Below are 23,046 nucleotides of genomic sequence, written 5' to 3'. Positions count from 1 at the left end.
TTTGACTGTAAGCGTGCTTTGGCTTTTTACTTGCAACGCACTCAAACACACAGATCTGCTCTTCAACTTTTTCCCTCCTTCGATCCGAACAAGTTGGGACATCCAATCTCCAAGCGTACCATCTCCAACTGGTTAGCTGCTTGCATCTCTTTCTGCTATGCTCAGGCTGGACTGCATCTATAAGGTTGAATCACAGCCCACAAAATCAGAGCCACGGCAGTATCAGTAGCTTTCCTTAGATCTACTCCTATTGAGGAAATCTGCAAATCTGTCACTTGGTCCTCGGTTCATACATTCACCTCATTATTGTCTGGATACTTTTTCCAGACGGGATGGCCATTTCGGCCAGGCAGTGTTACAAAATTTATTTTCCTGAATTGCCAACTCTCCCTCCATCCCATTCTAGTTAGCTTGGAGGTCACCCACATGTTGAGAATAGGCTGCCTGCTTGTCCTGGGATAAAGCACAGTTACTTACCGTAACAGGTGTTATCCAGGGACAGCAGGCAGCTATTCTCACAACCCACCCATCTCCCCTGGTTGGCTTCTCTGCTAGCTATCTGAACTGAGGAGATGCGCTCCCTGTACTGGGCAGGAAGGCACTTACGCATGCGCGGTGCGGCAGTCATGAACTTTCTAAAGATCTAGAAGCAAGTCTGCTTGCAAAATTGTCCGTATCCGGGCTTTGTGGATGACGACACCCACATGTTGAGAATAGCTGCCTGCTGTCCCTAGTTAACACCAGTTACGGAAAGTAACTGTGGTATTTCAGTACTGAAGAACAGTATGGTATGTATTTGGGGGTGTAGGTCCGAGAATTGATTTTTAAATATGGTATTCTAATTAAAATGCAAGTAATTGGATATTTACAGGGAAGTGACATTAAAAACAGAAATATGTGTTGATTTTAAGTGACGTGGTAAGGCTGAAGATGAGTAGAAGGCAAATTAGATTTTATTAGAATTGTTTCCACTATACTGTATAATGCTCCTTCACTGTTTTTAAACTTGCTGGGAGGAAGTAAGGTCTTGGGAAATGCATAATGTGGGAACAAGAAGTCAGAAAGCAGGCTCCTCTTACAGGTTTTCTAAATGTGTATTCTACAGTAATTTTACAGTTCATTAATTCTGGTTGGATGTAAACTGAAAACACAAAGATTTGCATGTTGATAGCAGACACAAAAATAATGTTGTATAAGCTTGTATTTCAAATAACTGGTGCAAAGTTCAAGTCTGGGTGCATAGCTATAAAGAAAGATAAATTAGTGTAAACGCCTGTGTCTAAATTTAAAGTAGATGAATCATTCAGTAAAAAAAAACACCACCCATTGTTAGCATGAAAATTGAGCTAAAATCGGAAGTCTCTCCCATGCTTCCAACATCTAGACCATATTCTCTTTGCTATGTCATCCATGGGTGGTAGCTAAGCATTCTTTTGAGAGTGTATGGATGCTTATGTAAACTAAATCAGGGCAGGGATAAAAGGCTCCAGTTCACTAGGTGCCTATATTTTGGTTTTTGGTGCCTGCCTTCAGCATCAACACAATGCCACAATGCCCTAGAACTAAAAGGAACCATTTCCACCAGTGAATGGAAGGACAGCCTGACCTAGAAGTGCAGCATGTACTGGATTGGGAAGGGGAGGCCAGAAGGAACACTGACTTGCTAGGAGAGGGGAGGAGAGTGCCACGGACTAACAGAGAGAAGCAGTCACTGTTGGGGTGCCAAAAAGAAGAGAAATAGTGGAGAGACTTTGGAGAAGAGAAGAAAGTTGCCGGATGGGGAAGAGCAAATGGTTGTTGTGGGAGGGGGTGGGGGGTTAATTTAAAAAAAAATGTGAATAGCCCCAGAAAATTTTGAGATTTTCCTTGTCCCCTCAACCCTGGCTAAGGATTATGACTGATGTTTAAGAAAACCACACCTGGGTGGATCTATTTGAATCGTATAAATCCTTGATATTTTCCATTCCATTCCTCTGATTCTAGGTAGCAATTTAAATATTTTCCTGCTTAAGCATGTTTGAATATTGGTGATATAATAAGGATGTTCATGTTTTGTATAATAGTGTTCAGCTTTGAAAGCTTTCATTTGTTTTACACCTGCCTTTTTTCTGTTTACTTTTCCTTATTGTTTTGGTTTCTGTTAATGATACAGAATATAAATCGTCCACGAAATATTGATGATATACATAGCATTATGCATAGACATTTGTTTTTAATGTAACACTGGGAACCAAATTTCCAAATGAGTTTGATAGTCTATTAAACATAACTGGGATTTTGAGGAAATGTGTTCAGGACACCTTAAAACAAAAGCACATTCCAAACCTTTCTTTTCTTGCATCTTAATGATGTGAATTCATTTCCAATAAAACCTGATTATTGCAGGAATATAGCAGCAAAGTGCCCCTTTGGGCTACCATCCCAGCTGAGCTTTCGTGCATAGTATTTCCTTCCTTTTCATCTCAGCTAGTGTAACATTAGTTCTTCAGTGAAGACATCAATCGTGGTTCCCTCTGGAACCAATGTGAAGCTAGCCGGTGTCAGGTTAAAACCGCGGAAGACAAAGGTGCGCGCCGACAACTGAGCGCAGTGTGGAGGCGTGCGCCGAAGAAAATAACTTTTTAGGGGCTCTGACGGGGGTGTGTGGGGGGGAACCCCCCCACACTTTACTTTATACAGATCGCGCCGCGTTGTGGGGGCATTGTGGGTGGTTTGGGGGGTTGTAACCAGTGTTCCCGCTAAGGTGCGCTGGCCTGCGCTCGCGCACAAAATATTACATCGCAGCGCAAAGTTTCTCTTCACAGCGCACACACGCGTCGCAAAGGTAAGGGGAGGTAAGGTAAGGGGACGCATTGGGGGGATTGCACTTCCCCACAATTGCCATGCTTCGGTTCCTCTTCTTCCTTCCTTCCTCCCCCCCCCCCCCCCGCGGGACCCTGCGGCACCATCAACTCTTACTCCCTCTAATGTCGGCCCTGCAGCTCCAGACTTCCTCGCACCTTCTCCCCTCCCCCTTTGGATCGCTATTATTTTAAATGTTATAGCCGCGGAGCTGTATCCATCAGTGGAGATGTCTAACCTCGGCCTGCCCCGGAACTCTTACTGCAACAGTGACTTCCTGTTCCTGCCTAGACGGGCGGCTGCTGCAGTAAGAGTTCCGGGGCAGGCCGAGGTTAGACATCTCCACTGATGGATACAGCTCCGCGGCTATAACATTTAAAATAATAGCGATCCAAAGGGGGAGGGGAGAAGGTGCGAGGAAGTCTGGAGCTGCAGGGCCGACATTAGAGGGAGTAAGAGTTGATGGTGCCGCAGGGTCCCGCGGGGGGGGGGGGGAGGAAGGAAGGAAGAAGAGGAACCGAAGCATGGCAATTGTGGGGAAGTGCAGAGCTGCAGGGAAGAGTGTTGCGGTACCCAGCTGGAGGGAGAAGGAAGATGAGGGAGGGAATTAAAGGAGATGCCAGGGCTTGGAGCATAGGAGGAAGGTATGCCAGTCTAAGGGAAAAGGAAGGGGGAGATGTGAGAGCATGGAGGGGGAGCGAAAGATGGAAAAAAAGGAAAGGAGAGAGATGCCAGAGAATCAGGGAAGGGGAGATACCAGACTATGAGGAGAGGTGTGGGAGAGGGAAGGCGAGGAGAGAGATGCCAGACCAATGGGGTGAAAGGAGAGATGGAAGGGGGAGGCATACAGTTTCTGGAAGGGGCATAGAAGGAGAGAAGATGCCATATAGGGGAAGAGAGACGGCAGACAGTGAATGGAAGGAAGAGAGTTACAAGAAGATGAGGAAAGGAGAAACCACAGAAGACAAAGGTAGAAAAAAATTTCTATTTATTTATTGCTTTAGGAGACATGTGTCACTGTTTCTGTGAAGCATTGTATGCAGAGTCCAGCTTCTTGCTGGTTCAATTTAACCTTTGTCTATGTATTTTTATTTTATCCCCCCTTTTACAAAACTGTGAAGCGTTTTTAGCACCAGCCTTGGTGGTAGCAGCTCTGATGCTCAGAATTTTATGAGCATCAGAGCTGTTACCTCCGTAGCTAAAATCCACACTACAGTTTTGTAAAAGAGGGAGGGGTTAGTTTGTGATTACATATTCCTTACTAGGCGAAGGTGTTTTCTGTGTTCTGTGTGTTCGAAAGACATGGTTTTCTGTTAGGATTGACGGTGTAGGATTGATCTGTGCTGGTCTGGCTTGTTTAGTTTTACAATGGGTGTATTGATGTACTGCTCACTGCAATATGTAAGATGCTGCCTTTTCCTAGGTACTCATGTGTGACGTGTGGTTTGTTACTAAAAATCATGTTTTTCTTACAGATGGGGGGGGGTGCCAAAAAATGATGGGCCCCGGATGTTACATATGCTAGGTACGCCACTGTATGTAAAGATACCAGAAAGCTGGCGTAGCAAAAACTTCTAAGTTTTGAGTATTTAACCCTCCCACAATCTCACGGGCCCTCGTTTCAAGTTTATTGAGATTTTGATTTAAACGCAATATCAAATATTTTCAATGCGTATAACAAAAATAAATTTGGGGAAATAAATAAAACCATTTGAACCAGTGTTCCCGCTAAGCTGCGCTGGCGTGCGCTGGCGCACAAAATATTACATCGCAGCGCACACGTTTCTCATCACAGCGCACGATCGGAAGAGGCGTACGGCAGATGGCAGGGCGGCGAGAGGAGAATCGGGCGAGTTGGCTCATAACTTGCTGGCGCCCGATATTTTTGGCTCACGGTGAAAAAAGTTTGCTCACAACACCCGCCCGCTTAGAGGGAACACTGGTTGTAACCCCCCATATTTTACTGAAAACTTCACTTTTTCCCTAAAAACAGGGAAAAAGTTAAGTTTACAGTATAATGAGGGGGGTTACAACCCCCCAAACCACCCACAACGCCGCCGCGATCTGTATTAAGTAAAGTGGGGGGGCTCCCCAATAAAAAACCCCTTCGGAGCCCCTTAAAACTATCATTTTCTTCAGCGCGCGCCTCCGTCTTGCGCTTAGTTGTCAGCACACGCCTTTGTCTTCCGCGGTTTTGTCTATGAACCAAGCTAGCCAGTAGGTGGCATTATCCTAGGACAAGCAGGCAGCATATTCTCATATGTGGGTGATGTCTTCCATGGAGCATTGAACAGACAGTGCTAAAAGTGTACTGGCACTTTAAGCTTTATGAAGCTTTGAGACTGCCTGCATGTGCGAGTGCCTTCCCGTCCGATTGTCTGCTTGCGGTTTCTCAGTTCTTTGTTTTCCGCGGAGTGAAGAAGTAGTATATTTTTGGACTTCGTCCATACTCCGTTTGTCTTCCCATTAAACACTTTTTTTGCTAGGGTTTTCTAAACCCTTATTTCTTTTCTTATTTTCTTAAAAAAGAAAAAAAAGAGCTGTATTTTTCGCTCTATAAGACGCACTTTTTGTTCCCCAAAAACATTGGTGGAAATAAGGGTGTGTCTTATGGAGCGAATATCTAACCCCCCCAACCCCGGTTACCTTATTTTAATTCTCGCTGGAGCTGCCTCTCTAGTAGTGTGCAAGGCTGCTTGCCTGGTCAGCTGACGTGGCTGTCTCGCCTTCTGTAGTGGCAGAGCATAAGAACATAAGAATTGCTGCTGCTGGGTCAGACCAGTGGTCCATCGTGCCCAGCAGTCCGCTCATGCGGCGGCCCCCAGGTCGAAGACCTGTGCCCTAACCGAGACCAGCCCTACCTGCATTCGTTCTGGTTCAGCAAGAACTTGTCCAACCTTGTCTTGAATCCCTGTAGCCTGTTTTCCCTTATAACAGACTCTGGGAGAGCATTCCAGTTCTCCACCACTCTCTGGGTGAAGAAGAACTTCCTTACGTTCGTACGGAATCTATCCCCTTTTAACTTCAGAGAGTGCCCTCTTGTTCTCTCTACCTTGGAGAGGATGAACAACCTGTCTTTATCCACTAAGTCTATTCCCTTCATTATCTTGAATGTTTTGATCATGTCTCCTCTTTTCAAGGGAGAACAGGCCCAGCTTCTCTAATCTCTCACCGTACGGCAACTCCCCCAAACCCTTAACCATTAGTCGCTCTTCTCTGGACCCTTTCGAGTAGTACCATGTCCTTCTTCATGTATGGCGACCAGTGCTGGATGCAGTATTCCAGGTGAGGGCGTACCATAGCCCTGTACAGTGGCATGATAACCCTCTCTAATCTGTTCGTAATCCCCTTCTTAATCATTCCTAGCATTCTGTTTGCCCTTTTCGCTGCCACTGTGCATTGTGCAGACGGCCTCATTGACTTGTCGACCAGTACTCCCAGGTCTCTTTCCTGCCTTGTCCTGTGTCGCTTCCCGTGAGAACGGAAGTGTCACGGGACCAGGCAAGCAAGCCTTGTGTGCCACTCTGCCGCTAGAGAGGCAGCTGTAGATAGTGATCCCTGCTTCCCACACAAGCAGAAGCTTCCCCGCGGTCTGGGCGTGAGCAGCAGCCATCAAAACTGGAAGCCACTGAGGGTCCTGGCTTGGCTGCGTGGCCCTGACAAGAGAGCAAGTGGCTACTGCAGCAGCGGTGGCAGTGGGTTCTGGCCTCCTGCTCTTCTCTCCCTCCCCCATGGTCCTCAGCTACCTCCACCACCGCTCCTCTGACTCCCTTCCGTTTGCCTCAGCCCCCGCGGCAGGCGGGACATGTTTGACCAGGGCTCCAGGAGGAATGGGCCCCAGGCGGGACATGTCTGACCAGGGCTCCAGGAGGAATGGGCCCATCAAGCTGTGCCTGACAGTAAGTACTATGTGAAAAAAACTTGGTGAAAAAATATTTTTTTGGTTTCCTGATCCATTCGTCAAGGTGGTAGTTGATAGATCAGGGCAGTGCCATTCTACAGACACTGTGAAGAATACACTTGGCCCAAAGTGGAACCAGAATTATGACTTTTATATTGGAAAGTTGGATTCAAAAACAATCAGTGTATGGAATCCCATAAAAATTAATAAGAAACAGGGTGCTGGATTTCTTGGGTGTGTTAGACCTCTGTCTAATGCAATCAACTGCCTCAAAGAGTATTTAAACCACATTACACGAACAACTCAATGGGAACGACCAATCCGACCGGCTTCTTATGATCTTATGCCTGCCCTGTACCCTGTCCCCTGTCCCAATCTGCCTGCTAGCCACTAGACCACCAGAGGTAGGACAGGGTACAGAGCCTGTCAAGGAGTGTGGGGTTGGGTGCAGAGCCTTGCAGGGAGAATTAGGATCAGAATGTTGTTGTTTTTTTTCTTGTTTTCCTCCTCTAAATCTAGGGTGTGTCTTATGGTCAGGTGTGCCTTATGGAGTGAAAAATACAGTATATAAGAGGGAAAAGTTCTTTCGTCGTCTGTCTGGCCATCAGGCACTTCATTTATTTCTTTCTTTTTCCTTCTTGGCAACACCATTCAGTCCTTTGATTTTGCCACCAAAATTTTTCCTTCGATGTTGAAGCCCCTGTCTGGTTTTAAAAAGGGTTGTAGGTACCAGCGCCCTATATCACTCACTGACCTACATAGTTGGTGTATCCAGTGTTTGGGGGTCTGAGCCTCAAGGTTTCAATTTTATTAATTTTGATTAAACGCAAATCAAGATTCTAAGTGTTTTATAATTTATAATAAAGTAGGGGAAGACAGTACAAACAATTAAATCCACAGATTATACTTAATCAGACAGAAAACAATGGGGAATAAGGAGGAACTACAAAGTTAAAAGTAAAGAACACATAAAAGGGAAGTCACAAAAAAGAAGAGGGGGATCAAAATTATTGGGCTCCTCTGACTGTTGAAACTTGTGTGTGGTGTTCTACCCTGTGACTGCGCTCCCAAAAGTCTAGTTTTCTTTAATGAGAGAAACTGTTTGGGCCAACTGTGGACTCCGATGATCAGTCTACATCATCGGAACCAGTAGGACCGCCATCCATTTGATCGGCATTGCAAGGTATTCCACCGTCTGGGAAGCCTGCTAAAAAGCCATCCACTTCCCAGAAAGCATTGCAGGCCTCTGCACCATCAAGTCCCTCGATGCAGGCCATACGTTGACGCCGGCGTTCTCCCTCAGTGCAGCCTATGTCTTCTTCAGGGCATGACGCACTGCAGCACCGATGGTATCGGCTGCTGAGCCAATGATACCGGTGCAGGTCTTCAGGGAGCAATTGTGGGATTTCCTGCCAAGGGAGCTTGGTGATATTCTTCAGCAGCATTCCGCACTGCTGCTTACATTGACTCCCAATGTACCAGCCCAGCCTGAGCGTAGCATGTCGGGGCCACACGGTACCACTGCTACTCCTGCATCGTATTGTCACACTTCATCGAAACATCAATGTTCCCCTTTGATGCATTGACACTGTTAGTCTAAACATCATCATTCCAGGTTGAAGAATCTACGCATATCTTCATCCTTGTCATCTTCAGATTGGTATTGGAGAAGTCGGAGGAGCTCTTCTCGACGTTCTCATTGTCATCGATCTCCAACCTCTAGACACCACCTTTCCTCTCCACTGTCTAGAAAATCTCCTGGTCTGCCTACTGTAGATTCTGATGGTTCCCACCACAACATTGACGCAATTGGGAGCATACATTATCTATACCTGAATCGTATGGTATTCCCTCGGATCCTTCCTCTCCTCCACCTAGATGTTTATCTCCTCCGGAAGGACTGTCATTTACCAAATATATCAGACAGTTAAGACAGGCTCTACCTGTCAAGTTGGAGTTCGATGCTGAACATAGAGCCGAACTCCTGGATGCTTTGGATTAAGATGAGCCTCCTAAGGAGCTGCTTAAGTTACCTCTGCATAATTTGCTAAGAATTGGGAAACACCTCTTTCTACTGTAGTGGCTCGGAGAAAGATTGACTCTCTATATCAAATTCAATCTTGCCCTGGATTTGATAAACCACAATTGTCACATCAATCATTACTGGTCCACTCTGGAAAAAATCAACCATTGCTGAGTCCACTCTGAAAAAATCTTCCCGCTCTAGAGTCTCTGCCACCAGGACATGAGGGACATACTATAGACAAGTTTAGATGCCATCTTTATCAGAACTCTATGTTGGCTAACAGAGTTCTTAATTATAACTTGTATATAACCTTTTATCTAAAGCAGCTCATCAAACAGTTATTTGACATTGAATAGTATATTCCAGCTGACGGCCTCCCTGATTTTCAGGAGAGACTAGCAACTTACTCCAAACTCAGAAGTTCCTGGCACGCTCAGCATTTGATACTTTCGAATTAACATCAAAAGCTTCAGCAATGTCTATTGCTATGAGATTTCTAGTATGGCTCAAAGTCTCAGACATGGATGTCGATATTTAGGATACTTTTAGCACTGTTCATACCGGGCACCATGGGTGATATCACCCACATTTGAGAATATCTGTCTGCTGTCTCCGGATAACACCTGTTACTGTAAGTAACTGTGCTTTGACGGACTGTTATAGCAGTGGTCTTAACTAAATTTTAAGCTGGAGGTATGATGGTCCAAATGAGCTGAAGGAGAGCCATCAAATATTTACCCATGTGAAATCATGACATTGCTGACCATGCTAAGCATCTATCCAACAGTCCTTCATTCAATTCCCTGTCTTTCAAGCTTGCAGCTTTTCCTTCCATCCACTTCCCCTTTCTGCCATGAACTTGGGTAGAAATGCAAAGAGTAGCAGAAAATAAAGTCAGCATGATGAGGGCCACCATTGGCCCCTGTGCTTTGCATTGAACATTGTGTTATACTTTCAGCCAGATCTTTGAGTAAAACTCATTTATTATGGTTATCTTTAGAACAGTGGTCTTCACTACTTTTTAAGGGAGGGTCATTTTGGGTCCAAAAGAGATGAAGGAGAGCTGATAAATATGTTCTTATTTTGGGCCATGACACCAATAACGCTTCTTGATATTCAATCCTACCAGAACACCTGTCCTTGATTACACATGGAGAACCACAGATAAAACCCTATGCAAATACAGGACCACATACTAAAAGTCCTAATATATATGAACGAAACCCAAGAGGCCAGACTCTGCATGCAGTACCAACACCAGAGAAATAGAACAAATGCATTTCTTCCTAAACAGTGCAAAATATAGACAGCAGATATAAATTCTCAAAACTGACACATTTCAATTACTAAATTGAGAATAAAATCACTTTTCTTACCTTTTGTTATCTGGTGATTTTTATTTTTGTAATCATCTTTTCTTAGTCTCTGGTTGTACTTCCTTCTGTCTGTACTCTTAACTGTGTTTCTATGGCTGCCTTATCCATTTGATGTTTTTTTCCTCCTCTTCACTTTCTGCCCTACATCCATCTTTGGTATTAACTTTTAATATTCAACTTTCTTCAATTTTTCTGCTTATTTCTGAAATATATCTACTTTTCCATATCTCTCTCTCTGTCTCTGTCGTCTGACATCTTTTCCCTTTCCTTCCCACAATCTGGCATCTTTCCCCTCTCCTTACCTTCCCCCTATCCGGTCTGGCATATCTCTGTCCTTCTCTTCCCCCTTTCCCCTATCTGGTCTGGCATATCTCTGTCCTTCTCTTCCCCCTCTCCCCTACCTTAGTCTGGAATCTCCTCTTTCCCTTCCCTGGTCTGACTCCCCCCCCCCCCAAGTAGTCTGACATCTCTTTCCTTTCCTGTGGTCTGGTATCACTCTCATATCCTCTCCTTATCTCTCCTTCCCCCCTTCTTGTGGTCTGGTATCTCTCTCCTCTCCTTCCCTTCCTTTCTTTCCTGGTCTAGCATCTCTCTCTCCTTCCCTCCCCCTTCCAGTAGTCCAACATTTCTCTCCTGGTATCTCTCCTTCTGTCCTCCTCCTCCCTACCATGGTCTGGTAACTCTGTTCTCCCCTCCCCTTACCTTTCCTCCCCTGGAGGTCTAGTAGCTCTTTTTTTTTTTTCCTCCCTATCCCCGTGGTCCAGCATCTCTCTAGTAACCACTCCCCTCCATGGGATCCGATAGTTCCTCCCCTTCTTCCCGGCAGCTGCTCTTGCACTATTTGGGCAACTGACAACATGAATGAAGTAAACACATTGCCTTCGGCAGCCTGGAAGCTTTCCTTCTGCTACTGCTTTTCGCCTATGCAGGGACAGGAAGCAGTAGCAGAGGGAAAGCTTCCTGACCACTGAAGGCAGTGTGTTTAGTTCATTCACGCTGCCAGCAGCTCAAGGAGTGCAGGAGTGGCTGCTGGGAAGGAGTAGCATTGGGTGAGGGGGGGGGGAATGGAACACTGGACTGCATCACTGGCTTTTGGACCTTGCAATGAAGACAACTGCCTTAGAATATAGCTTCTCAAGCCTGTCTTGGGGATACCATAGCCAGTTGGGTTTTAGGCTATCCACAATAAATATGCATAATATCAGTTTACATGGAGACTAGCTATGTGCAAAATTTCCCCATATTCTTTGTGGTTACCCTGAAAACCCAACTGGTTGTTTGGTCAACAAGATAAGCTAATGAAGTCTCTATTAGGAGTGGGCAATGATTAAAACTTGATTAATTAAAAATTTTAATTGTACATTTTAATCACCATTAAGGTCATGTCCAAATAGTTCAGTGTATGGAGGGCCTCAATCTGCTGTTGGACCGAGCCCAACATTGTAAATTGCTCCATAATGTCAGATTACTAAGTATGTCTCTGAAATAAGTTTTCTCCCTTTCTTAATGGTTTTCTGTTATTGATCACCATCATTCTCTCTCCCTCCTATTGTCCAGCAGTGCTTTCTCATCCTTCCTTGCACCCAGCATTGTGCCCCTTCCATCATGCATTCCTTTCCTCCCTATTGTCACCAGTCCACTCTCTCTCCCTGCCAGTGCTGGGTCCGGCATTTCTCTCCCTCAGTCTACTTTAGTAGACTGCTTCCTTCATAGGGTCACCGGAAGCACTTCCCATACGCTGCTTGCAACTGACACCAATGCCTTCCCTCTATTATGTTGTGCCTAGGTGAAATAGAAAGTTGTGTCAGAGAGGGGACAGGATATGGCAGAGGAGAGGCTTCCAGATCAGCTACAGACTGTGTGGGAATTGCTGGCACTGCTAGTGACCCTATGAAAAATGAAGCCTGTTAAGATACATGTGCACAGAGAGAGCATTTAAAAATTTTGTCTGCATTAAAAAATTATAATCTTTGTTAAAATTTTAATACATTAATCATGCTAATAGTATGTTAATTGTCCACCTCCTAATTATAATTAATCTGACTCAAAAGAAAAAAAGAGGATGGAAATAAAGCTGTTTGTTTTGATACTTATCTGGCAGTAAAATAATTGTTTTATTATAATTCTTTGTTTTTCTAGGAAGAATTTATGTGTGGGGAAGTTGTTCCAGCACCTCCAACAAAACATGCAGAACTGATCAAGTGCTGAATGTCATTTCTGGACTTGACTTTCAGGAAACCCAGCACCAGGCAGTGGAAGAGTTTATTGTGGATTTGCTGCTTGGGGGACTGATAATTTCATTACTTTGATGAGAAACTCAGCTAGCATACCACTTCAGATAGAGCTTGATTTTGTCATCAGGTGCATGTCTAACTCTGCTTTTAAATATCCTCAGGATTCATGTTCATTGAAACCATTAAAAGTTGAGCAGTCCGCAGTGTACTGTGACAGAAAAAAGATTAATGGAATTAAAGGATATCATAAAATGCTGAAATAACAATTCCAGTTGGGCTGGTAAACCAAACCAAAGTAATAAGAGTATGTTTGGGGTAATAAGCTATGTTTTGGGTGGCTGCTGCTTATTACTTCTATATTACTACGTGAAAATCTTATCCAAAGCAGGAACAGAAAATGGGTTCACTACTTCTTCACCGAAAATGGGTTCACTATTTCTTCACCGAAAGGGTGGTCGATCATTGGAACGAGCTGCCTCAGCAGGTGATTGAGGCCAGCAGCGTGTTGGATTTCAAGAGGAAATGGGATATTCACGTGGGATCTATAGGGGAGTAAAAGTCAGGGAGTGGGTCATTGGTATGGGCAGACTCGATGGGCTGTGGCCCTTTTCTGCCGTCAATTTCTATGTTTCTATGTTTCTATACCACATCTGATATGAATCATGAAAAATGCTATTTCCTTTCCATCAGGAACAGATAAATCCATAAATTGTGGGTTTCTGAATTCATCTGTTCTGATTAAAGGAAAGAAAATGATCAGGTAAGATATTTTATCTTTCATCATTGGAGCTGCCTAGTATACGTCAAAGTCCTGGGTTGGCTGTTCTATTTAATGTCTTATAAAATGTACACCTTATTTTATTCTTATGTTAATATTTATCGTTTTCATCTTTATTTTCTTACATTTTAAATAACTTAAAAATTCTAAATTGATTGTTCCAGCACTTCCGGTTAAAATCTGTGGAAAAACTATTTTGGCTACTGAATTTTGTCAGCTTGGATACTTTTTTTTTAAATTAACTGCACCATTTATTTTAAAATCTGGTTAATGTGCTTACAACATTGAGGGCTAGGTGCTGGTGCGGTAAATCATCCGACACTCGTAGAATGCCTACGAGTGTGGCAGCATTTACCTCACTAAAATCCTGTGCTAAAACCTCTAGCCCAGCTTGATAAAAGGAAGGGTAAGATTTTATGTTGCCATAAAGTTTCAAATTAGCTCTCCATTATGAAAATGTTTACAGTATTTGGTGGGAGTTTTCCTGAGCAGATAATATTCTGAACAATTGTGTTCTCATCTTCCTTAAATGTATGCTATACCCTTAACCTAATTTTGCTCAGATTTTTTATTTTCACCTAGTTTCTAAGGAATACAGCAAAAATAGGTTAATAGAGGACTAGACGTTGAAGAGCTATTGTTTTTATAAAACAGGTGAAGCATGCTCTACAATTGAAACAGTATAACTTTAAAACATTTTTTAAGAAGTCTTTGGTATGAGAAGTAAATATTGTTCTGGATTAAATTATATAGGATAAGAGAGAGTTGAGGTATTGAGGTCATGTAAGCAACAGTATTACCTGTACTCTAGAATATAAACTTGTTTGGGAGGGGAGGGGAGGAGGGGGGTTGCCTTTCTTTTTTTTAGGTATTATGCGAGGAGGCACTTCCTTGTTTTCTGGAATAATGTGTGTACCTCTTTTTAAATCTCTCCTGCAGTGGCCTTTCAGTTGTTAACACTGTTTATATTAGATGTTTCAAGGTAGCAAAAGTAGTTTTCTGATGATGAAATAAATCAGAAAAATTATTGTAAACACACATACGCAAAAGCTGGCTATTTGTCTCGTTCTTTGTGTTATGACTCATGCTTTTTTCTGTTGTAGTTAAGTCAGCAGATTTAGATTCTGCTTTGTATTTGCTGTTTTGATATCTCATTATAATGACTGTTTGCAGGGGAGCTGACTCTGATCTTTAAGAGAAACCAATAGGTTCATTTTAAAAATTAACTACAGTAAAAACCTTGGTTTGTGAGCATAATTCGTTCCAGAAGCATGCTTGTAATCCAAAGCACTTGTACATCAAAGCGAATTTCCCCATAGGAAATAATGGAAACTCAGACAATTCATTCCACAACCCAAAATCTTTAATACAAAATACTACACACACTTGTATTGCAAGACCTCGCTCATTTAGAACATTCACTACACTCCTGCAGCATCAGAGAGAGAAGAACCATCGGCTCAGTTGTGATGATGTGACACATGTATACTGTATGTACTTGTATTGCAAGACCTCGCTCATTTAGAACAGTCACTACACTCTTGCAGTGTCAGAGAGAGAAGAACCATCGGCTCAGATGTGATGTGTGTATACTTTATGTACTTGTATTGCAAGTCAATGCTTGTATATCAAGTTAAAATTTAATAAAATGTTTTGCTTGTCTTACAAAACACTTGCAAACCAAGTTACTTGCAATCCAGGGTTTTACTGTATATGTAAATATCTGAATATTTATAGGGTCTAGCCTGAAAAGATGCTTCTTGGACAGCCTATGCTCAACTGAAACACAGGGTGCAAGTCTGAGATACCTATCACATCAATTACAGGCTGGATCTGTAGGGAGGGAGTGAGGGAAGATAGCTGAGGCTACTATGGCTACTGGACACAGTGGTGCTGAGGGTTTCTCCCATAGAGTTTCCACCAACCAGGCTTCTTCTATAGAGAGACACGCAAAATAGGGCTATATCAAAAAGGTGATTCTTAAAAGATCAGAGTTGGCTATCTCTAGTTTGTGTTTACTGGCTGACCACTAGGTGGTGCACAAACTACTTCTGTGTTTTTGAATTAGCTACTTCTCTCAAAAATAAAATTTAGAAGATATTTATTATTAGGATTTGCGTTGCATCTTTTTCAGTTATAGTCCAAGGTGAGTTACTTCAGGTACAATAATGCTTACTTTCATAAATAAGTACATATTCATTTTAATGCCTTTAATGCATTTTAATTCCTTTAATGCTAGAAACAGATGGCCTAGTGGTTAGAGCAATAGGTTGAAAACCAGAGGAAGCATCTCTCGCCACACTCCCCCCCCCCTGGGTATTCCACTCATCGGATAAGTCTCTCTCTCATCTGTACCCTTCTCCTCTACAGCCAAGTCCAGACTCTGTCCCTTCTGCTTTGCTGCACCTTATGCCTGGAACAAACTGCCTGACTCGATATGTCAAGCTCCATCTCTGGCAGTTTTCAAATCTAAACTCAAAACCCACTTTGAAGATGCTTTCAATTCCAAACCAACCCACCTTCTAAGCACCAATATTTGTCAATATCTGTAATTTCCCCACCTAAGCACTGTGTATTGACTCATCTTCTTGTCCAGTTTGTCTTGTCTAGATTGTAAGCTTTATTGATCAGGGACTCTTCTGTGTTTTGATGTACAATGCCGCATATGTCTAATAGAAATGAGAAGGAGGAGGAGTAGTGATTCATTTGGGCCTAGATGCACTAAAGCCAGCGATTGTTGCTAAACTTGTTTTGACAGCTTTAATGACAATCGCATTTGCCGACCCAATGCAGAAAACGGCTCACCACGTGGTTTTCTGTACATCGCTCATTTCCTGAACTGACCATGCAATTAAGCTCATGAATATTGAAATGCTATGTAAACTAGCAGAGCGATTGATGCGCTATGTCTTTCCGATGCATAAAAAAAAATTATCGCTTTTAATGATCCAAAAAAAAAACTGGTCAAGACCAGTTGCTTACCTGTCTAACCTTAGTTTAGCCCCTTTTTTATGGGCAAAGATGCTGTGCATATCTGCTCTATAAAGAAAAAAAGCATCCCTCCTTGCTCTGATGGCCCCCATCTGATTTCCGGCACACACTCCCCCCCCCCACACCCCCGCAGCAGCAAAAACAGGAGGAATGCCCACTCCCTCCTGCCATGGCAACTCCTCACCCCCATGAGAAAGAATTGGCAGGAGGGATGCCCACTCCCTGCCAATGGAGGCCCCTCCCTCCCTAAAAAAAAGGCAGGAGGGAAGGTAGAGGGACAAATTTTCTCACTTGCAGGGTGGGGGTGGGAGTCGCCATGGCATGAGGGAGTAGGCATCAGCATGGGAGGAGGGAGTGGGCATTCCTTTTGCCATTTTTGCTGCCGCTAGGGAGGGAGGTGTTGGTTCCCGGTGCCGGTTTGTTGGGGAGGGCCATCATCGAGTGCTTTTTTTTTTTTTTTAGGGCAGATATTGTGTGCTCATTTAAGATTCCTGCCCTGAACAGCTGAGTGGCAGGAGTCTGTTTTCAGAGCTTTCCCTGCCGGCTCTGCGCATGTGTGAGAATTGCTCTCATAGTGATCAATCGGACGGCAGAGTCTGGAATTATGACTAACCTCCGTGTGAATCATTTATAGTAGTTTTATAACTGAAAATTCTGCTAGCCTAGTGAGAAGCAAAATTGTCTTACCTTCCAGAGTTTTTTTGACAGTGCTCGTATGTGAAGTGAGGTGTCCAATTTGTCTCGATCTTCAACAGGCATGCCGAAATATGCCTTGTAGGAATTATACATCTTAGCAGATGCTTCTATGGGGTACTTTCCCTCCCTTGTCTTGATAAATTGGCTACATACATAGCAAAATGCATCTGCTGGGTGTTTGTGCCTTACTGAAAAGGCCCCTAAGTTTAATCAGCTTGGAATCAATCTGAACTGTTCTGCAAAAAAAAAAAAATGGTAATTTCAAAATATCAATGTCCTGATCACAAAAGCAAAGCTTGAGAGGAATAATAGCCATTTTCTAAACTAAGAAAGAACACTTATTATCCAGGAACAAAAAATAAAATAAAACTTTGTTACAAATTGGTATATGCTTATACCTTTTTTAAATTTGTAAATCGCTTAGTAAAGTAAATAAGCGATTCATCAAGTCAAAATAAAACTTGAAACATAGTGTTATGATTTGCACACATATCTGGCTGCTCGCTATAACAATGGTGCTCAAACAGATGTGGTTATGGGAAGGGCATGGTCGGTTCGAAGCTTCAGAATATTTAGGTACAGTGTTATTGAATAATGAAGATTTGTGGCCAACGTGTGCTAGGATTTAAACCAGGCTTCAGCAGGCCCAAAGTTGGGTGTGGAAATCTGTGCTAAGAACTATTCAATAAAGGGCACTCATCCCAGAGCATCCTTTCATTGAATATCACTTAGCATGAAATGTTCCTCGTACCCAATTTTGGTGCCATTTATAGAATCTGGAGTGGAGGAGCAGCCTTGTGGTTAGTGCAGTGGCCTGAAAACTTGGGTCCAATTCCCACTGCAGCTTCTTGGAATTCGGGGCAAGTCACTTAATCCTACATTGCCCCAGGTACAAAATAAGTACCTGTATATAATATGTAACCACTTTGATTGTAACCACAGAAAGGTGCTATATCAAGACCCTATATTCCCTTTTATACTTAGTATAGTAAAAGTGTTTGGTAAGGAGCTTTTAGTTAATCTGCAAGCAATACAGGGATTTTTAGACCTGTGCTGGTGTGTACCAGGCGAGCACAGCAACAGAAATATACTGATAAGTCAGGTAGCTAAAGAGCCCCCCCCCTCCCCAACCTGAACTCCTTACCTGTGACATAGCTTTCTGCATCATCCTCTTTATCCTTGTTATTTAGTGGTGCCCTTCCCCTCAACATGATTCCTCCAGACATTAAAATATACTTTACCTGGTGTTTAGCAGCCCTAAACTGACCCCTCAGTTAAAAAAAAAATAATAATAATAATTCCCTGGTGTCTAACAGAATTGTCATCCATGTTCAAACACGAAATTAAAAAAACAGCAACAGATGTAATTTCTATAAAGAAAATGCAGGAAGCACTAATGACTGATAATTCTAATTTAAGGAGAAAAGTGGAAATTCTGGAAAATCAAAGCCGTGCAAATTTACGTCTGCTGAATTTCCCCAGATTACCTATGATAACACCTATTGATATGCTGAAGCGTTATTTTATGGAAGTATTAAGTATATCTGAGCATTCTATTCCTCCTTTTGCTAGAGCTTATTATATTCCTCAGAAACAAGGAAAGCAAGTCAAGGTTAAAAGCCAACAAGAAACCCCTTTGGACAAAACTAATCTATTGGAAGCCTCAGAAGAAAGTGTAGCTATTCCAGCTACACTTAAACTAGCAGTGGCGCTTTTGCCCGATTAAAGAATGGATCATGAGAATATATTTCAAGAACAGATCTAAAGAATTTGGGGACTTACCCTGATGTACAAAAAAAGAGGCAACAGTTTTTGTTATTGATACCTGGTTTAACCTCATTGGGTGGAATCTTTTTTTTTTTTCTTAGATTTCCATGCAAGTGCATAAGATACCAATCAGCAAAATATGGTTTTCTGGAGCCACCTCAGTTGTCTAATTTCATATCTCTCCATTGTCTTGGAAAAGAAAACAATATAACAACCTCTAAAGAATAGAATGACTCTCTACCAGCTGCAGACTATAGCCTTAATAATTAATTATAGTCATTATTTTCTTGTTTTATCACTCTGATTTAATCTTGGATCTCAATTTATTGTGGACTTGAGATAGATTAAGAAATGTATTGGAGGGTGGGGTTTATGTTATTATTAATTGTAGGGATTCTAAAAAATATTAAAAGATATATATGTTACCTATATAGTTAATAGTGCATTATACATAAAAATTATTGTTTTATTTGTATGGCACTGTCTTTGTTTAACAATCAAAGAATAATAATAAAAAAAAAAAAGAAATGTTCTAATTTCTTTAATGTTTAATTCCATATTTTGGATTTAGTTTTTGATCTTATATTATCTTAATCTAACTTTCTATACAAGTTTTTTTGTGCTTGGTTATATTTATATTTTTGAAAATATAAATAAACAATTAAAAAAAAAGAATTGTCATCCAAATTGCTCACTGACCCATCTCTCGCCTTTAAAAAAAATTCCAAGTGTCTAGCAATATCCCCCACCACATACACAGACTCACTTGAGATCCTGTCCCCCTAATTAAAAAAATCCCTGGTGATTAGGCAGCATTCTCCCCCCCCCCCCCTTTCTTGGTGTACCTTCAGGAGGTAGGAGTGATGCCCACTTGCCTCTATGCCTCCATTTTGAAAAATGGCAGTACCTGACCCTGCAAGGTGCTTTTATAGTATTTAATAAATACCCTTTTTTGTTGTTGATTACATAGTGGACCTGAACTGAGTAAACCTTAAAATCAGAAGCTCTGGTTATGACAAAGGATCTACTACAACCAAATGATTTGGAAAACTAGATGGAAGTATAAAAAGCATCAGTAGCAGAGAGGAGGCTGGGATCATAGTAGAAGCCCCAGGTACGTTAGATAGGTTGTGAGCCCACCGGGACAGAGAGGGAAAATGCTTGAGTACCTGATTGTAAAACCGCTTAGAAAGCTTTGATAGGCGGTATATAAAATCCTAATAAACTTAAAAAAAAAAAAAAAAAACTTAAAAAAAGTCACTGTTATAATTTTGTATAATATTCCTTCTAAATACTTGCCTGGCTTTAAATCTTTTGTCATTACCGTGCAATGAAATTTAATGCTTGTTTATGGCAGATAAGATAGTATTTTGAGTGGCTTCAGATCTTTTGTCTTTACTGTGGAGTGGAATGAAATTTAAATGATTGTGTTTTTTTTATTGTTTTGTTTTATGGATGTTCTTTTGCTACTGATTTATATTGAATAGATAATGTAGGATATAAATTTGATAAGGTGTTTTTTTAGTTTTGTAAACTTGGAAAGCAAATTTGTTAGCTGTTAGAATGGTAAAAAAAAAAAAAAAAGTGCAGTACTCTCTGTGGTCACAAGGTGGCAGATCTAGTCTGCTTGCATATTGCTATACAGTAAAACCTTGGTTTTCAAGCATAATTTGTTCCAGAAGCGTGCTTGTAATCCAAAGCACTCGTATATCAAAGCGAATATCCCCATAGGAAATAAAGGAAACTGAGACGATTTGTTCCACAACCCAAAAACTTTAATACAAAATGCTATATGTACTTATATTGCAAGACCTCGCTCATTTAGAACAGTCATTACTCTCTTGGAGTGTCAGAAAGAGAAGAACCTTCGGCTCAGTTGTGATGACGTGACACGTGTAAACTGTATGTACTTGTACTTCAAGACATTGCTTGTATATAAAGTTAAAATTTTATCAAATGTTCTGCAAAACACTTGCAAACCAAATTACTTGTAATCCAGGGTTTTACTGTATTTGGAATCCCTGATTTAGCAGTTTCTTAACCTTGTGATATAGTGAGGGGGTGCAAGGGGAGAAAACCAACCACACTGCTAAAGTTGTCAAATGTGACTTGATAATTGTACAGGCACATAGCCCACCATCTGGCTGAGTGACCCCTTCTCACTATTTGTTTAATTGCTGATAGTGAAAAAGAGGGGAGGGGATTGGGAATTGTATACTGTCTTTTTGAAGTTTTACACCACACTCAAAGCGGTTTACATACAGGTACTTCAAGCATTTTCCCTATCTGTCCTGGTGAGCTCACAATCTGTCTAATGTACATGTGGGAGTGGAGGATTAAGTGACTTGCCCAAGGTCACAAGGAGCAGTACAGTATTTGAACCCACAACCTCAGGGTGCTGAGGCTGTTGCTTTAACCACTGCACCACACTCTTCTAGTAATACTCCCTTCAAAAGGATGGTTTAAAATCATGATTAGGATGATCTTTATTAAATATACAAATAAGCTATAACTGTTTTTTAATGTCGGCTTTATTTTCAAAGCTGTGAAGTGTTATAAAATAGTAGTATAAGGATGAAGAAATACATTTAGAAAGGGATGAGAAAAGCCAGGGAGACAATACCCTATTATCTATATAATGGCAGCAAAATATCCAGTGTATAAAATCTGAAGAGGGATATTATATCTGTGAAAAGGATCAGAAGTAAAAGATGAGAATAAACAGTCATAGACAACAACATAACTTTAATGCAGGGGTAGGGAACTCCGGTCCTCGAGAGCCGTATGCCAGTTGGTTTTTCAGGATTTCCCCAATGAATAAGCATGCGATCTATTTGCTTGCACTGCTTTCAATGCATATTCATTGGGGAAATCCTGAAAACCCGACTGGAATACGGCTCTTGAGGACAGGAGTTCCCTACTTCTGCTCTAATGGATGAATATATGTCTAAGCTAAAACAGATTGATTATCTTATGGTCAGAAAATTAAAAGGAATCTCTGAAACTTGTCCTTCTGTGACTTTGCTGTCCTGTGATGAATACAGGATGTCCGGTGCGGTACTTGGAGAGATCTCCCAGGAACGAGACTTGGGAGTTCAGATCGACGAGTCAATGAAGCCGGCCGCGCAATGCGTGGCGGTGATGAAAAGGGCAAACAGAATGCTAGGAATGATTAATAAGGAGATCATGAACAGATCAGAGAAGGTTATCATGCCGCTGTACCGGGCCATGGTGCACCCTCACCTGGAGTACTGCGTCCAGCACTGGTTGCTGTATATGAAGAAGGACACGGTACTACTCGAAAGGGTGCAGAGAAGAGCAACTAAAATGGTTAAGGGGCTGGAGGAATTGCCGTACAGTGAGAGATTGGAGAAACTGGGCCTCTTCTCCCTTGAAAAGAGGAGATAGAGAGGGGACATGATCAAAACATTCAAAATACTGAAGGGAATAGACTTAGCAGATAAAGACAGATTGTTCACCCTCTCCAAGGTAGGGAGAACGAGAGGACACTCTAAAGTTAAAAGGGGATAGATTCCGTACAAATGTAAGGAAGTTCTTCACCCTAGAGGGTGGTAGAAAACTGTAACACTCTTCCGGAGTCTGTTATAGTGGGAAACACCCTCCAGGGATTCAAGACAAAGTTGGACAAGTTCCTGCTCAACTGGAATGTACGCAAGTGAGGCTGGACTCATTTAGAGCACTGGTCTTTGACCTGGGGGCTGCCGCGTGAGTGGACTGCTTAGCAGGATGGACCACTGGTCTGACCCAGCAGCGGCAATTCTTATGTTCTCAGGATTTCTAGCCATGTGCACATACTTGTAGAATTTGACTAGAGAGCTTCTTACAGTAGAATGCCAACAGCTTCTGTAGCTCTTGGAGCCCAATGGACATGGCTTTTCTCTTTGTGCTGCTGCTACATATGTAGGAAACAGACTACTGTAACGTATTCAGACATTATTCACAGCAATAGCAGAAGTGATGTGTTCTACCCCTGCGCCTAGAAGTAGCAGCTAGCATGATCCTTCCCAGCTGTTTAAGTAACTAAATTAAATATACCTATGTGTTTGCCTCAAAGCTTTAATAATAATAAAAGCATATCACCCATGCTTGAACCACAATTTGCACTAAAAAAAGAGGTTTAAGAAACCTGTTTGAACTGTGTTGCCAGGCTTATTTTGGGGAGCAGGGGCAGAGCAACTAAGAATTAAAATTTCATTCTGATTCTGTTCTAATTCACAAAGATGTTCATTTGCAAACAGCTAGTGAGTGCTAACTCCATTGGCAATGTGCTGTTTGCTGCAGGACCCATTTTATTCCCAAGGGCCCTTTGCTAGATTGCATATTCTGAGAAACATTTCAATGTAACAACAGAAGAAAACATTCTAGAATTCCCTTATGTATATAGTAACAAGCAGCATTGTTTTTCTTTTTGTTTC

General features: G+C 42.0%; 1 protein-coding gene across 3 annotated transcripts in view; it reads left to right on the top strand.

The window, feature by feature from the left end:
- Nucleotides 1-14,194, top strand: part of DPH3 (diphthamide biosynthesis 3) — a 44,968-nt gene extending 30,774 nt beyond the window's left edge. For all 3 annotated transcript variants that reach the window (XM_033949624.1, XM_033949623.1, XM_033949626.1), the window contains exon 4: nucleotides 12,284-14,194. In XM_033949624.1, coding sequence (XP_033805515.1) covers nucleotides 12,284-12,352 — 69 coding nt within the window. In that variant the 3' untranslated portion in view covers nucleotides 12,353-14,194. The remainder of the gene's footprint in view (nucleotides 1-12,283) is intronic.
- Nucleotides 14,195-23,046: the final 8,852 nt, after the last annotated feature.

This window comes from Geotrypetes seraphini, chromosome 6, assembly GCF_902459505.1.
Source record: "Geotrypetes seraphini chromosome 6, aGeoSer1.1, whole genome shotgun sequence".
Classification (NCBI taxonomy): domain Eukaryota; kingdom Metazoa; phylum Chordata; class Amphibia; order Gymnophiona; family Dermophiidae; genus Geotrypetes; species Geotrypetes seraphini.
The sequence above is the reverse complement of the archived record's forward strand: the minus strand, read 5'-3'. Positions and strand labels throughout refer to the sequence as shown.